This window comes from Rhinoderma darwinii, chromosome 4 (assembly GCF_050947455.1).
Source record: "Rhinoderma darwinii isolate aRhiDar2 chromosome 4, aRhiDar2.hap1, whole genome shotgun sequence".
In the NCBI taxonomy this organism is placed as follows: Eukaryota; Metazoa; Chordata; class Amphibia; order Anura; family Rhinodermatidae; genus Rhinoderma; species Rhinoderma darwinii.
In genome coordinates this window covers 348,322,006-348,339,726 of record NC_134690.1, presented here as the reverse complement: position 1 = coordinate 348,339,726, position 17,721 = coordinate 348,322,006, and the positions used below count along the sequence as shown (strand labels likewise).

At 42.5% G+C, this 17,721-nt stretch overlaps 1 protein-coding gene across 1 annotated transcript; it reads left to right on the top strand.

Annotated features, from left to right (window-relative positions):
- The first annotated feature begins 1,640 nt into the window (after nt 1-1,640).
- EIF4A3 (eukaryotic translation initiation factor 4A3) lies at nt 1,641-17,249 on the top strand. Its single transcript, XM_075862915.1, has 11 exons — nt 1,641-1,966; nt 5,859-5,931; nt 6,644-6,710; nt 9,449-9,511; nt 9,606-9,738; nt 10,194-10,274; nt 14,075-14,355; nt 15,445-15,560; nt 16,325-16,432; nt 16,533-16,660; nt 17,027-17,249. The coding sequence occupies exons 1-11, from the start codon at nt 1,774-1,776 to the stop codon at nt 17,041-17,043; spliced, it is 1,260 nt and encodes a 419-aa protein (XP_075719030.1). The 5' UTR covers nt 1,641-1,773; the 3' UTR covers nt 17,044-17,249.
- Nucleotides 17,250-17,721: the final 472 nt, after the last annotated feature.

Here is a 17,721-nt window from a genome sequence, read left to right as displayed (position 1 = left end):
ACATTTTTTTGGGAGGGGGGACGCTGTATGGCGTTCCCTACAGGGGGGGGAACGCTGTATGGCGTTCCCTATAGGGGGGCTGGCTGTATGGCGTTCCCTACAGGGGGGGAGCTGTATGGCGTTCCCTACAGGGGGGGCTGTATGTTGTTCCCTACAAGGGGGGGCTGTATGGCATTCCCTACAGGGGGGGCTGTATGGCGTTCTCCACAGGGGGGGCTTTATGGCGTTCTCTGCAGGGGGCCTGTATGGCGTTCTCTACAGGGGGGCTGTATGGCAATCTCTACAGGGGGATGTATGGCGCTATCTACAGAGGGTGGGGCTGTATGGCGTTCTCTACAGGGGGGGGCTGTAAAAAAGGCACTATCTACAAGGGGGGGGGTTGTGTGACACCCAGGGGAGGGGGGCCCCAGTCAAAAGTTTGCTATGGGGCCCAGTCTTTCCTAGTTACGCCCCTGTTCACACGCTTAGCAAAAAACGTCTGAAAATACAGAGCTGTTTTCAGGGGAATACAGCTCCTGATTTTCAGACGTTTTTTATTCAAACTCGCGTTTTTCACTGCGTTTTTGGAGCTGTTTTTCTATAGAGTCAATGAAAAATGGCCCAAGAAGTGACATACACTTCTATTTCGCGGCCGTTTTTTTATGCGGCCATTTTTCAAAACCTGTCGGAACAGAACGCCGTTTCTCCCATTGAAATCAATGGGCAGATGTTTGGAGGCGTTCTGCTTCCAAATTTTCTGCCGTTTTTGGCCCAAACAACGGCCGAAAATAATTCCTCTAAGGGCTTATACACACACAACGGAATTGCTGCGTTTTCCGTCCGGAATTTCGGACGGAAAAAACACAGCAGAATACAGTAGCAGCAACGTGTGTGAGGTTTAACAAATCTCATCCACATTCTGTATAAAAATTAGGAGCAGAAATTGACCTGCGGTGCGTATATTTTGGACCACAGCGTGTCAATTCCTACTGCGGAATGTGGACTGAATTGCTACGTTTTCAGAGGAAATGTCACCATCTTCTTGCATTGGGAAAAAATTAGCAATTTACGTACAATTTTCTGTTGTAAAAACCGCAGGAAATGGTGCGTTTTTGCCGCAGCGGAATGTCTGCATTTTTCAACGGAATAGCTGCAGAAATTTTCTGCAGCAATTCCGTTGTGTGTGGACAAGCCATACAACTTCAAGACTATGTTCACACGTTCAGGATTTGTAATGCGCGCCTAAATCCTCATCGAATCCTGAATATGAACATGGCCAAAAGGTGGTAGCTACACATTGTGGGAGCATTACCAGAGAGAGTACCTTATGTCTAATAAAAAGGCATGTGTGCATAAAAGCAGGCAAGTAAAAGTATTAATATCCTAAACTCTGATGAATAATCCTAACCCAAATTGAGATAAAAACATACCTTTAGTTTTAGGTTTGTTTTTTTCATGATTACACGACACTATAAAACATTAGTGCAGTCAAATACTGATCCACTTTTTGCCTGCGCTAGTTGGTATTCTTTTTTTTTTTTTTTTTAAGGGACTCCGACAAAATGGCTACGTTACTCGCACTACATCCAACAACATTCCACGTTCTACGGGTTTCCCACTACCTCCTTAAACAAATATCGCGAGTTTTGTTGACGTAATCACGTTGCGCGCTGACGGAAACTGTAACCGCCTCCTCGTTCGCGGTGGTTTCTGGGTGAGACGACTGGTGGCCTAATCTAGTGTGGCTCGGCGTGTGATAATCAAGTTAGGTCTGGTTTCCAGTCTGTCGGGATAATGGCGAGTGCAGCAGCAGTAGCAGCAGCCGTGGGAGTTGCTGGGGTGACCAGCGCTTCGAGCCGTAAGCGGCTCATGAGAGAAGAAGACATGACGAAAGTGGAGTTTGAGACGAGCGAGGAAGTGGACGTGACTCCCACCTTCGACACGATGGGTCTGCGGGAAGATTTGCTCAGAGGCATCTATGCATATGGTGGGTAATGTACTGGGACTCCGTCCTGCAATATCGACATGCTGGGTCCCGCGGTTTCACCACAGGTGGCCAGCCTTATGTGTTTCCGGTAAGGAAGGCCTTGCTGTGATTGGCGACTGACCACGTCGTCCTTAGAGGAAGTCTTGCTCCTTATAGGGGATGAAAGGGTCAAAGATGGTCAGACAGTGGGGAAACTAACTTCAAAGTAAAGTGGAGCGTTTTCTCATTGGAACCAGTCACGTTCCAGCTCTCATTTTTCAGAGGCCATTTAGAAATTAAAACCTCGATCTCATGGGTTGCTATGGGAAACTCCAGCACGTATTTCTTGCACTAGCTTCAAAGGGGTTGTCCAGTAACGGACAGCTGATGATCTATAATCCACCGGATACTTCATCAGTATATAATCGGTGGGGGTCTGACACGCTGACCCCGCACCGATCAGCCACTCCGCTGGCCTGCGGGCACTGGATGTTATGGCACAATGTTCAAGGTATGGTGCCTGAAGCAGTTGGCTCTGTGCATAGGAGCAGATCGGCCGCTATTCCGTAGCAATCTTCTAACGGTATGTATGTCCGCTGCACGGAGGCCGGTGGATAGGTCATCACCTCCCCAAACATGTGCAGCATGTTATAGGAAAGGCTTCACACACCCTGTCTCACGTAAAATTATTTTTCAAACTCCCTCCGTTATTTACGTATCGGTGCCGTTATATTTGGCGCCCGATATGTAAATTAATCCCTGAACTGTCAATGGGGCATTTCTAACGAACTAAAAGGCAAAGGAGCGTGATGTCTTCGCTCTGGCACTGTCCAATCAGCTGTGGACAGTGTCAGGGCGGCTAGCGCTGTGTTCTCTCCCGCGAGAACACACAGATTTGGTGGTTGTGCTGCAGATAGTGTGGGCACATCGACGGATGTAAGTAGATCTCCTCGCCTCTGCTTGTCCTCCTCCGCCTCTGCTTGTTCCGTGGCGGCGTCGATGTGCGGGCGCGTGCGAGCTGTCTGCAGCACAACCACCAAGTCTGTGTGTGTTCTCGCGGGAGGAATTAAAGGAATTATTCTGCTGGTAGCAGTTTTTTGTAAATATGTTCTCGCTGGAGGGAACACAGCGCAAGCCGCCCTGACACTGCGCAGCTGATTGGACAGTGTCAGAGCGAAGACACCACGCCCCATTGACCGTTCAGGAGCTTATTTACATATCGGGCGCCAAATCTAACGGCACCGATATGCAAATAACAGAGGGACTTAGAAAAATAATTTTACGTGGGACCGTGTTTGGGAAGCCTAACTTATAACATGCTGCACTCTGCTGCACATGTTTGGGGAGGTGAAAGGTTCTCTTTAATGCCCAAGTGGGCGTTTTTTACTTTTCACCAAGTCGGCGTAGTAGATAGAAGTGTATGACGTGGACCAATCAGCATCATACACTTCTCGTCATTCGTGTCCAGCTTAATCCAAAGCACAGCGTGATCTCGCGGGATGTCTATTCACAATCCCTGCATTAAAGAGGCTCTGTCACCACATTATAAGTGCCCTATCTCCTACATAAGGAGATCGGCGCTATAATGTAGGTGACAGCAGTGCTTTTTATTTAATAAAACGATCTTTTTTCACAAAGTTAGGAGCGATTTAAGTTTATGCTAATGAGCTTTCTTAATGCCCAAGTGGGCGTACTTTTACTTTCGACCAAGTGGGTGTTGTACAGACCAATCGGCATCATGCACTCCTCTCCATTCATTTACACTGCACTAGCGATATAGATATATCGCTATGTGCAGCCTCATACACAAACCCTAACATTACTACAGTGTCCTGATAATGAATACACATGACCATCCAGCCTGGACGTCATGTGTACTCAGAATCCTGACACTTCTGACTCTTTTTTTTTTGTGAGATTCCGGCAAGTGAAACCAAATCTCGTTTAGCGCGGAGATCTCGCGAGATTTCGTATCCGTTGCTGGAATCTCACAAAAAAGAGTCAGAAATGTCAGGATTCTGAGTACACATGACGTCCAGGCTGGATTTCATGTGTATTCATTATCAGGACACTGTAGTAATGTTAGGGCTTGTGTATGAGACTGCACATAGTGATATAACTATATCGCTAGTGCAGTGTAAATGAATGGAGAGGAGTGCATGATGCTGATTGGTCAGCCTCATGCACTCCTCTGTACAACGCCCACTTGGTCGAAAGTAAAAGTACGCCCACTTGGGCATTAAGAAAGCTCATTAGCATAAACTTAAATCGCTCCTAACTGTGAAAAAAGATCGTTTTTTTAAATAAAAAGCATTACTGTGACCTACACTACAGCGCCCATCTCCTTATGTAGGAGACAGGGCACTTATAATGTGGTGACAGAGCCTCTTTAAGTTAATGTGTCTATGGTAGTTACAGCAGAGGAAGCGTAATCTCGCTGTAACTAGCACATAAACAGTAACGAAGTGCAGGGATTGTGAATAGACATCCCGTGGAATGTCTACTCACTGTCTAAACACTTCAGTATTGTTAATGTGTTAGTATAAGACAGCACATAGCGATCTAAAAGGATCCCTATGCGCTGCCTAAATAAATGGAGAGGAGTGCATGACGCTGATTGGTCAGCGTCATACACTCCTCTGTACAACGCCCACTTGGTCTGAAGTAAAAATACGCCCACTTGGGCATTAAGCAACTCATTAGCATAAATCTAAAATCGCTAATAAAGTGGTGATAACAGATCGTTTTATTAAATAAAAAGCACTGCTATCACCTACATTATAGCGCCGATCTCCTTATGTAGGAGATAGGGCACTTATAATGTGGTGACAGAGTCTCTTTAAGGTCTGTTCACATATGGATCAGGGCGTTCTGCTCTGCCATAGGAGCAGAACAGAAAACCAAAGCCGTCTGATCCGTCACATGAGGAAAAAAAGATGCCCTACAGAACCCATCAACTTTAATGTGTTTCCGTTGCGTTGTCCAAAACGATGGCATTTTCTACGGGCTTGGAACGCAGCCTCTGACGCGGATGTGAATACAGCCTAAGGCCTCATGCACACGACCATAATAGTTTTTACTGTCCGCAAATACGGATGCACATCCGTAACTGTCCACAATGGCGGAAGCGCCCATAGACTTCTATGAACAAGTCCGTGCCGCACTTGTGGACAAGAACAAGACATGTTCTATATTTTGCGCATCATTTATATCGCCCGGAGACACATCTGTAAACATATAGGAATGGGTCTGCGATTCATCTGTGATTACGGTTGTGTGCATGGGGCTTAGAAGAGCCGAGCGTTATGGAAAAGAATGAGGGAAATTGCTTTACTTTATGTTTAGAAGTGAGATTTCTGTAAATTGTCGTTTATGGAGGTTAAACAAGAATCTTCAGTACCTTTTATTCTTTCCACTACTGGGAGATCATAGGAATTAGTTTTTAGAACTCTTGTGGGTAAAAGTACTGATCGTGTTCTATAGGCTGACGGGTGGCGACAACAATCTCTACCGGAGGAAGGTTTTTCTTTTGGCATTGCCACTTGGTTGTTGCAAGCAGCGGCTTGGACTTGTAGCAGGCAATGTGCATAACAAAAAAATGATACTCTGTTGGAGACTCTGAAGGTTTGTCTGTATACATGCGCTAATTTATGAGATCAGGGGACATGCATACAAGTGATGTATGTAACCAAGCATAGGCCATCCCCTCACACAATCGCCATCTGAGGAGGAGATTTCAATACTTTGTAAATGTTTTTATTGAAGCCGTATTTATGTAAAACACTTGAACCTTATCCTGGACATAGTCTAGCGGTGAACTTTCTTTACTGTTAGGCACCATGTTTGTTTTTTGAGGTCTGTATTTTTTGTGCTTTTAGTAAATACAAATATATATATATATTTTTGCTTTTAGGGTTTGAGAAGCCGTCCGCTATCCAACAGAGGGCAATTAAGCAGATAATTAAAGGAAGAGATGTCATTGCACAGTAAGTAATCACATGATGTTTAAGACAAAAATGAAATCAAAAGAAAAAAGTTTTAAGTTAGAAAAACATTTCTGATGAAGAGACCTAAGTTGTCTCGGAAGATTGCTGTTTAACGGCATTTCTTATTGTGCGTCATTAAGAGGTATCAATCAGGAAGTTGCCCGAGAAGCAGCGGGAACCAAGAAAGGTAGAACGGGATTTAGGGGGCCCCGTTCTAGAGATAGGTCTGGGTCCTATAGGTGTGATTCGCATCTATCGGACATTTATGGCATTTCCTGTGGATGTGCCATAATTGTCCCTGATGGGCAAGCCCCTGTAACGTGAGGTTATGCCAGGCCCTGTAGACGTTACGTTTCAGTGTGTTCTACAAACTACATTTCTATTTGCAGTTTTGGCCATATTCACATGTAGCAATTTTGTCGCTGCAATGTTGCACTCAGGATTTCATAAAATCATATTTTACACAGCATGCCCTATTAATGCCGGCTTTGTGACATTTTTGGCCGCGGTTCAGTGAAAAAGCAAAATTTGTAGTTATCCATTGATTCCAGACATTCTGAAGAGTTCTGATCTGGAAAGAATCTATATCCATTTAGCTCAGTGTTCTGGAGTTGTAGGTCGGGTATCTGCTTTCCTTATTGTGATGGTGAAGTCATGCTGCACAAATTCTTGATGTTATCACAAACTTGAAAAACTTGCTTTTGTCTTGCAGATCACAGTCTGGTACAGGCAAAACGGCTACATTTTGTGTGTCCGTCCTTCAGTGTTTGGATATTCAGGTAATTTGTTACAATTTCGCCACTCATTTATAACAGTATAATTGTTTTAACTGGGAACAAGTAATATTACATTTGAGTGCAATTGAAGTGGTTTAATTCAATCCCATGTTTTTGCTTTTATTTTATAACAGTTAAGGTCGTTGTCCTCTCTGAGTCGAAGCAGAGAGCCGCCAACAAGTTGTGGCTCTCGCTCTGTTGGACTCAAATTGCCCTCGTGTAGTACTACATTTCCCCTGCAGATGCCGCTGCAGGGCAAATGTATGTCTGCGTCTTCCCTCTGCAAATTCAGATGGTTAGCTAGTCTCGCAAGTCGGACCGGTGGTTATTAATTGATTGACTCAATGGATTTTTTTGAAGGGGTTGTCTTTGATGAGACAATCCTTTTTAAGGAACAGCTATGTTAGCTCCACTGCCTATCCGCATGTTCCTTCCTAATATTTTACATATTCTAAGGAAGTACACTTCAGGCTATAGAGGAGCTCTGTGTTCGGGCCTGCTCATATCTGCATTGGAGGCTCCGTTAGGAGCCTACGGCTAAAAATACCAGAAACCGCGCAGCATGATGCGGTATTGTTTCTGGTAAAACCACGGAAATCAAACGGAACCCAATAAAGTCAATGGGTTCTGACGGGCACCAGTGCTACGGTCATACAGCGGAACCAGCTCTTCTGGTGTTTTCGTTGCTCTGGACCTCTGATGGAGCAGAACAAATGAAACGCCAACACAGGTGTGAACAGGCCCTTCTAGGAACATTCTAGAAGTTCTAACTACACGTACCTGTTTTAGACAAATAGCATGTAAAACAACACTGCCATTGGACCCTGAAATCTTTTTTCTGGGACAGAGTGATTGTTGTGTTACAGGCTTTATGCACACCAGGTGAAAATTTATATTTTACTTCATTTACCCAAAGCCATAAAAAAGGACTTTCCTTAACATGACCTCTGGTGCCATAGAGCTTAAAAATATTGTATTCACGAAGGTTGTGCTTCTCCCCTTCTTTCACCAGTGATTTAAGGCTGCAATGTATACATACAGGTACACAGCAGCTATTGGGGGGTGGGGGGGGGGGGCTCTCCCCTCATAAATAGAGCGAACTTCTAACTATGAGTCCGCTGTATTTTGTTCTCTGCTTTTACCCAAATGGCAGAATATTTTTTTTAAAAAAATTTGTGCTGTTCAGGCTAATTGGAGTGCCGACCTGTCTTCGTACTATGCTTTGTAGAACGCAAGCATAGTATGGTGCGAGATCTGCTTTTACTCCATAACGCAGAAGGACGGATATATCCGTCCTCAGCAGCTGCAAGTTCGCGCAGGAGGACGGATATATCCGTCCTGTGATCGTGCGGGTACTGTCACTGTACCCACGCGATTAGCGGCAGGAGCGCGGCTGTTATACACAGCCTGGCTCCTGCTGCAACTGCTGGAATCGAAGCCCGCTCCGATTCCGGCAGTTTAACCTATTAAATGCCGCTGTCAATAGTGACAGCGGCATTTAATATGTTTGACAGAGGGAGGGAGCTCCCTCTGTCACCCGATCGGCGCCCGCAAACAAATCGCGGGTCGCCGTCAGGTTTTCTATGACAGCCGGGGGTCTAACAAAGACCCCCAGGTCTGTCTTCAGCATCTGCCTGTTAGGCGATGCCAGAGGCATGACCTAATAGGTTGCCTGTCAGTTTTACACTGACAGGCAATAATGCTTCGGTATACTAAGTATACCAAAGCATTATATATGCGATCAACAGATCGCATAGTGAAGTGTCCTGATGGGACTTTAAAAAAAAAATGACAATCAGTTAAATAAAGTTTGTGAAAAAAAAATAATAATAATTACAGTCCGTCAAATAAAACTACTTTTTTGGCCCAAAAAGTGGTTTTATTTAGTAAAACTGTCAAAACAAATCACACATACACATATATGGTATCCCCGCGATCGGAACAACTTGACCAATAAAATGAACACATTAATTAAACCGCCGGATGAACGTCGTCCAAAGAAAACGCCAAAAACAACGGCAAAATTCTCTTTTCTCCCATTCTCCCCATAAAAAATAAAATAAAAGTTAATCTATAAGTCCTATGTACCCCAAAATAGTACTAATGAAAACTACACATTGTCCCGCAAAAATCAAGCCCACATACGGCCACATAGACGGAAAAATAAAAACGTTATGGCTCTTGGAACGCGGCGATGCAAAAACAAGTAATTTTTTTCTAAAAGGGTTTTTATTGTACAAACGTAGGAAAAACATATAAAACCTTTACATATTTGGTATCCCCATAATCGTGCCGACCCATAGAATAAAGTTAACATGTTATTTACGCTGCATAGTAAACGGCGTAAATTTATAACGTGAAAATCAATGCTGGAATAGCTGCTTATTTTCAATACTCTCCTAAAATAAAGTTAATAAAAGTTAATCAATAAATTATAAGAATCTAAAAATGGTACAATTACAAAATACAACTCGTCCCGCAAAAAACAAGCCCTTATACGGCTATGTCGACGGAATAAAAAAAAAAGTTACGACTCTTGGAATGCGACCGTGAAAAAACAAAAAATAATCCTTGGCCATTAACGTGCAAAATGGCCCGGTCATTAAGGGGTTAAGAGCAAGATACAGTATATTATTCTGTAAAGAATTCAAGTCGTTCTTGCATATTGCATTGTTTAGCTGTTACCTGCTAATAAAGGGAAAATTTTATTATGACTCATAACTATTTTTAATTATTTATAGGTTCGGGAAACACAAGCATTAATTTTAGCACCAACCAGAGAACTGGCTGGACAAATTCAGAAGGTGAAGCAATTTAGTTTCTTACGGTTACCAGTAGAAATCATTGCATTCAATGTATGAACTTTCACTAATCTTATTACTATGGTTGCTTTTATAGGTACTTCTTGCTTTGGGTGACTACATGAACGTGCAGTGTCATTCGTGCATTGGGGGAACCAATGTAGGAGAAGATATCCGTAAACTTGATTATGGGCAGCACGTTGTTGCGGGCACACCAGGCCGTGTCTTTGGTAAGCATGTCATTTATAGCATACTATATCTTCGCTATGTTCACATCTGCGTCAGTCGGAACGGAGCCCTGACTGTGACAAACTGAAACCGTAGGTTTCCGTTTCCATCACCATTGATTTCAATGGTGACGGATCCGCTGCCAATGGTTTCAGTTTGTCTCCGTTGTGCAAGGTTCCGTCGTTTTGACAGGATGAATACCGTAGTCGACTAGGGTATTCATCCCGTCAAAACGATGCAACCCTTGCACAACGGAGACAAACTGAAACCATTGGCACCGGATCCGTCACCATTGAAATCAATGATGATGGAAACGGAAACCTACGGTTTCAGTTTTTCAGTCAGGGCTCTGTTCCGACGGAAAGCTTCGTCAGAACGGAGCTCTGACGCAGATGTGAACGAAGCCTTACAGGTTTGCATATATGAACTTAAAGTTGTCATCTCCATTTTCTTACAGATATGATTCGTCGCAGAAGCTTAAGAACGCGGGCTATTAAAATGCTCGTTCTGGATGAAGCTGATGAGATGCTTAATAAAGGTTTGTTTTCTATTTTCCTTTTAAAGGGAGTCTGCCACCAGAATGTCCGTATTAAACTAGTAAGTGTATTGTAGAGTAGACTAACCTGTTTCTAGTGTTTATTTTCCATTTCTGTTTACTGACTCCTTTGTAGAGAAATCAGTTTTATTAAGTTTATGCTAATGAGCATTTAGGGGCAATGAGGGCGTTACCGGTGCACCTAAATGCTCTTATGTCGCTCCCCAGTTCAAACCCCCTCCCTCCCTTCTTACATTGATTGACAGGGGCCAGGCAGCGTAATCGGCGCGTTCATGCCTGGCCCCGTACAGTCTAACTCATGCGTGTCCCTTCTCTTTACTCGGCCTATGCGCAGTATGATCTTTCTGCTTGACGTTTTAATCGGCACTACTGCGCAATGTCCCTGCTCTTCGGCGCATGCCAAGTAAAGAGCAGGGACAAGCGCGTGTTACAGCCAGTATGGGGCCAGGCATGAACGCGCCGATTTCGCTGCCTGGCCCCTGTCAATCAATGTAAGAAGGGAGGGGGGTTGAACTGGGAAGCGACGTAACAGCATTTAGGTGCAACGGTAACGCCCTCATTGCCCCTAAATGCTCATTGGCATAAACTTAATACAACTGATTTCTCTACAAAAGAGGCAGTAAGCAGAAATTGAAAATAAACGCTAGAAACAGGTTAGTGTCCTCTACAATACACTTACTAGTTTAACCCCTTAGTGACCACTAATACGCCTTTTCACGTCATTTACTACTGGGCTTTAGGCTAGGCTGACGCCTTTTCACGTGAGCCTAGTCTAAGTCCTGCACGGGTCTCCCGTGCAGGCAGGAGCCGGGGCTCTGCTGTCTGATGACAGCTGAGCTCCTGCTCCAACGCCCGCGATCGAAGTTTACTTCGATCGCGGCCGTTTAACCCGTTAAATGCCGCCGTCAATAGCGACCGCGGCATTTAACTTTGTTTACAGAGGGAGTGCGCTCCCTCTCTCACCCATCGGCGGCCCGCGAATGAAATCGCGGGTCTCCGATGGGGTGTCATGGCAGCCGGGGGACTGATAAAAGCCCCCAGGTCTGCCCTGGACATATGCCTGTTAGGACGCGCCGGAGGCACGTCCTAACAGATTGCCTGTCAGATTTACACTGACAGGCAATAATGCTCTGGTATACGAAGTATACCAGAGCATTATAGCAGCGATCGGAACATCGCACAGTAAAGTCCCCTAGTGGGACTAATAAAATAAGTCATCAAAGTGAAATAAAGATTATTAATAAAAACGACAGTAAAAAAATAAATCCATTTTTTTCCATAAAAAGTGGTTTTATTTAGTAAAAGTGTAAAAAAAAAAAAAAAGTACACATATGTGGTATCGCCGCGACCGTAATGACTCCATTAATAAAGTTAATATGTCATTTAAACCGCAAAGTGAACACCGTAAAAAAAAAACCGCCAAAAACTATGGCGAAATTGCAATTTTTTTCCATTGCCCCCCAAAAGTCATAATAAAAATGAATCAATAAGTCCCATGTACCCCAAAACAGTACCACTCAAAACTACGTCTTGTCCCGCAGAAAACAAGCCCAAAAAATCACTACATTGATGGAAAAATAAAAAAATTACGGCTCTTGGAAAGCGACGATGCAAAAACAAATAATTTTAGTTCAAAAGTGTTTTTATTGTGCAAAAGTCGTAAAACATAAAAAAACCTCCACATATGTGGTATCGCCGTAATCGTACCGACCCATAGAATAAAGGTAACATGTTAATTACGTCGCACAGTGAACGGCGTCAATTTAAAAACGCATAGAACAATGGCGGAATTTCAGTTTTTTTTTATAATCCCCCCCAAAAAGGTTAATAAAAGTTAATATAAAAATTATATGTACCCAAAAATGGTGCCATTAAAAAGCACAACTAATCCCGCAAAAAGCAAGTCCTCATACAGCTATGTAGACGAAAAAATAAAAACGTTATAGCTCTTTGAATGCGACTATAGAAAAACGAATAAAATAGCTTGGTCATTAAGGCCTAAAATGGGCTGGTCACTAAGGGGTTAATACGGACATTCTGTTGACAAACTCCCTTTAAAGAGTAACTGCACTTGCATCAAACTTTTGATCACAGCCAAAGGAGCAAGCGCTCAGTTGAGCGCCTCTGCACCTTCATTTAAGCAACAGTGGAGGACTTGGCACCTGGACCCCCATGATCCAAACTTTTGATATTCCTCTATGACATATGCAAGTGCAGTCACTCTTAAGTATAGTAAAGTTTAAAGGCTAATCTTTGCAGCTATTTATTTTTTAGCTACAACGGTTTCCTTTCCACTTACTCTCCACCTACATTTATTTTCGCAAAAACTTGTTTAAAATGTAAGTTCTGCTTTGTCTCTATTTGCCGATGTCCTGGCTGCAGCTCACTGGCAATTCTCCCTTGAGCTGAAGACCTCAGTAATCTAGACAGATTGGTTTGCTAGACATGTGTGGCCTGACAACCTCATTGAAAATACTGTGGTTAGACATTGTATTCCTAGTCAGACCTGATTCATCTGTTCAGTTCAAACCAGGATTGGCCTTTTCTGACAGGAGAGAAGAGGAAAGCATATCCAGTGGATGTGCCATACATGTCTCATAAATGGAAATAACCCTTTTAAGATGTTGTTCTATCCTTACATCACATTGTGGGGGGTGAGTTAACAGACCATTTTCATGCAGGGACTGTAATAAAATCTAGACAAAATGTAATGGTTTTAATAATCTTTTTATAACCTGCTTATAACTCTTCTGATAAATCACGATTCACCTGGTCAAGTGTAGGTAGGATGTGAACAACAAAATTAGAACTTTGCTAACAGAATGTTGTGTGGACGCCATTTCTTAAATTTTGTTTGTGCTTAATATATAACAGGGGAGATGTATCAAAACTGATGCAAGTGAAGAGTGGAGCAGTTGCCCATGCAATTTATCAGATTCCACCTCTTATTTCTAAAATATTCTTTGGAAAATGAAAGCAGTGACTTGATTGGTTGCAATTGGGCAACTACTGTCTTGCACCAGTTTTGCTAAATCTTTAGCAGTGTATTTTTGGATTGGGCAGGTCTTTTTGTCATGTTATACACCAGGGGGATTAATGATTTGACATGAAGGCTTTCGATGTGCCTTATCCTTTTTTTTAATTTGATTATAAGCCACTATAGAAGTGTCAAATGCAGGCACCTTCCTATTGCCTTAAAAGAGTTCACCCAGAATCCACAATTATGCCCTGTTCACAGGTCTGATCGCTGGGACTCCCACCGATTGCTACCACTACATTCAAAGTCTATTGGATTGACTGAAGCAGCCGAGTTAAGGGCTCTGCTAGTTCCGTCAGTCCCATAGACCTTGAATGGAGCAGCAGGCGCATGTTCGACCGCCGCTCCATTCAAGCTCCTCCTCACTTTGCAGTTGGGGACCCTCGTTCTCATGATTGGTAGGGTTCCCAGTAATAACAGAACTATCATGTGGGTAGGTGATAATTGTTGATTCTGGGACAGTAACTTTAAGAAGTTAGATTTGTTGTGGGTCAGGCCATCCTGTTTGCCGATATGAATAAGTGGCTTTAATCTGGCCAACTTCGAGTGGTCTTCTTTTCTGCTTAAAGATCTTGCATATCAAAATATAATAGGGCATTTTTTATAATAACCTGACAAATTTTAAACTCTTTCAAATTTCAGCCCATAAAACTAATATGTTATAAGTACATAAGATTTCATACGTTTTAGACTTGACCTACCCTGTTTAATTTATGGTGTTTGTTTTGAATTCTCTTCATTTCAGGTTTCAAAGAACAGATTTATGACGTATATAGGTATCTGCCACCCGCTACACAGGTGTGCCTGATCAGTGCCACACTTCCACATGAAATCCTGGAAATGACCAATAAGTTTATGACTGATCCCATCCGTATCTTGGTGAAACGTGATGAGTTGACGCTAGAAGGCATTAAGCAGTTTTTCGTGGCAGTGGAGAGGGAAGAATGGAAGTTTGACACATTATGTGATTTGTATGACACACTCACCATTACACAAGCTGTGATCTTCTGCAACACTAAAAGAAAGGTAACATATTTTTAATGAAAGGTTGTTCTACAGTTCTGGTCTATAGTCGCTTACTTATGTCACTGCCCGCTTGTCTTCCATCCTAATCCAGATTTAACATATTGTATCATGTTCTGGTATTGATTTTGATATCATTGGCTTAGAGGCTCTGTCACCAGAATATAAGTGTCCTATCTCCTACATAGTCTGATCGGTGCTGTAATGTAGATAACAGTGGTTTTTATTTTGAAAAACAATTATTTTTGAGCAAGTTATGAGCAATTTTAGATTTATGCTAATTAGTTTCATAATGACCAACTGGGTGTGTTTTTACTTTTGACCAAGAGGGCGTTGTACAGAGGAGGGTATGACGCTGACCAATCAGTGACCAATCAGCCTCATACACTTCTCATTATTCCAGCTCAGCAGACCGTATCACACGAGCATAATACACACATCACATACACGAACCTAAATTACCTGCCTCCGCTGGTCTACGCTCCTATTCCTTGCGCCTGAACATATGGCCGGAAGTCGTCATCTGACTGTCCGGCAGCGGCTTCCGGTCCACATGAAAATGGCGCCGGATTTCGCTCTGAGAACGAGCTTAGTTTTGGTATGTGTGGGAGCGGCGCATGCACCGTTCCCACACAGACGGCGTACGCTTCTGAGAATGGAACGGCTCCCGTTCGCATTCTCTATGGGGCTGTATGTGCCGTACTCCATCTCTGTATGTGTCGTTAATCGACACATACAGAGATGAAAAAAAAATAGCAGCCCCCATAGAGAAGTAAAAGTAAGAATACAGTAAAAAGTAGAAAATGAGAACACAAATAAATAAAATTTATGTTAATATCATATTAAAAGCAATATGATAAAAAAATTACTAATAATTTCATGACACCTTCCTTTTAAGATTGCCTTAGATGGTCAGTAAGACAACATTGCCACAGTTTTGGTTTGATTCTATACTTTTTTAGGAAAAATATATAGCAAGTGTTATTTAATATTAGACTCCTGGTTGCTGGAGTGGGTCTCTGGTTAGTAATCCGCTGTGGTCTACCAGTGTTTGTTTTCTTCTTACAAAGTCTTTATATTTGCACTCTCTAGGTTGATTGGTTAACAGAGAAAATGAGGGAGGCTAATTTCACAGTGTCTTCAATGCATGGTGACATGCCCCAAAAAGAGAGAGAATCTATCATGAAAGAATTCAGATCTGGTGCCAGGTATGTGTACAGTGATGTAGAACATGTTTTATTATTTTGCTAGGGACCAATTGAAGTCTACAAGGTGCTAAGTGATCTAAAGCAAGAAACACTATGGCTAATTGAGAGAACCCCAGTGACACTCTTATGCCCCTTTAAGCAATGCTTTTATCGTATATGAGAATCAAAATGGTGTGTGTGGTAATGAGACTGAGCTGCAATCCCAGGCATGGCCTCTATGGAAGTGTATGGCACTGTGATAAGCTGTGAGGAGTTTGCAGCGTTCGTAGCAGCAGTCCCTTTAGTCATCTGGTCAGTTTGTGCCCGGAGTCGGGCCCCCACTGATTTTTATATGGACTATCCTAAGGATAGGCCATCAGTATAAGTTCCGGAGACCCCCTTAATATTCCTAGACTGGTGGTTTAGCAGTAAAAACTTTCAAGATAGAAGTGTGATTGGAATACTAACCCTGAAACCACACCATGTAAAAGTGTATCAAGTCATTTATGTAGAAAATTGGCAAAGTCCGTATAATCGGGGGAATTTTGCTGCCTCTGTTGTGGGCCCCAACGCACTAGTAACACCCCCTCCTTTAAAAAAAAAAAAAATCCCTGTAGTAAATGTTGGCGCAGCGCAGTAATCGTGCATGTATGATTTTAGAAAAGCACATTTAACTCGTAGAGCTTTAATATTTTGACCTGTACAGAATTCTTGGTGGCTCTCATAGTTGTTCCACAGAGTATAAACATATAATATTCTGAGTTCCTTTTTGTTTCTCTTTACAGTCGAGTACTAATCTCCACTGATGTCTGGGCGAGAGGTTTGGATGTTCCACAGGTCTCCCTGATCATTAACTATGACCTACCCAATAACAGAGAATTGTATATCCACCGGTATGTTATCTGTGTACTTACCATTGTAGACTGGTAAATGTGATGGAATGACTGACTGTTTATTTGGCTATATATAACTATTTATTTATTTTTTCCACAGAATTGGTCGTTCAGGACGTTACGGAAGAAAAGGTGTTGCAATAAACTTTGTAAAGAATGATGACATCCGTATCTTGCGAGACATTGAGCAGTATTACTCTACTCAGATTGATGAAATGCCAATGAATGGTATGTATGATGTTACTCAGTCTAATATTTCTGCATCAGTCACCCTCTGTTAACGCCTCTGCAGTCTATGGCATGAGTTCTCTGTGGCTTGCCTGCTCTGTTATCGGGGCTACCACTTGTTCGTATAGTGAGTGATGTGGTAAAAAGTATATTGGAAAATTGCGTTTAACATGTAGGCCTATCTGCAAAGGCAGACGTTTTCTGGAAGGCGGTTGTGGGGAGTCCCATCCATTAACTACAATTTTTTCATAAGTGCTTCATGAGATGGGTGAGCATTTCACATACTCAACCCACAAGCTAAGGGCCTGTGACCAATGGTAACAAATCTTTTCAATAATGGTGTTTTTAATGTTCTTTCTTCTACAGTTGCTGATCTGATTTGAAGAGTGAAATTTCTGTATAGAAGGATTATATGGAACGATTGACCAACATGTTTTATTTTTGGCCGGACTTCGTTTGTAGAGCAGATCTTACTGTTGTGATCTTTTTACCTTTTATTTAACGCTTCAGTACAATGAGCCAAGCATCCCATTGTAAACCACTGTAAATACATTTTGGTGAATTTTCAATAAAAAAAATATAAAACCCCCTTCCATGGTGCAATTTTTGTCAGTGTATTTCGCACTTTTGCGTGATTTTCTGCAGACTTAGGCTGAATTCAGACGACTATATTCTACGTCCGTGTGACAGCTGTCACACGGACGCATGTATTTCAATGGGGCCGTTCACACGGCCGCCGTTTCAACGGACCGTGTGAAGGGTCTGTCAAAAATAGAACATGTCCTATTTTCTTCCGTTTTCACGGATCCCTCGATATACTCAAGTCTATGGGGATCCGTGAAAGAGACCCTCATGGGTGCAACTTTTTTTTTTTTTCATTTTTTTTTTTTTAAAGGCTTGATTTTCAAAATTTTGGTGTAAAAATATACAAACATTACAAAATAAAGACCTTCAGAGAGGCATTCTCACATATAAATGTCAATTCGGAGCATATTCATTTTACAACGGTAACAAACTGTACAGCTGTATAACCTCTGAAAGCCTAACTGAATCAAAACACT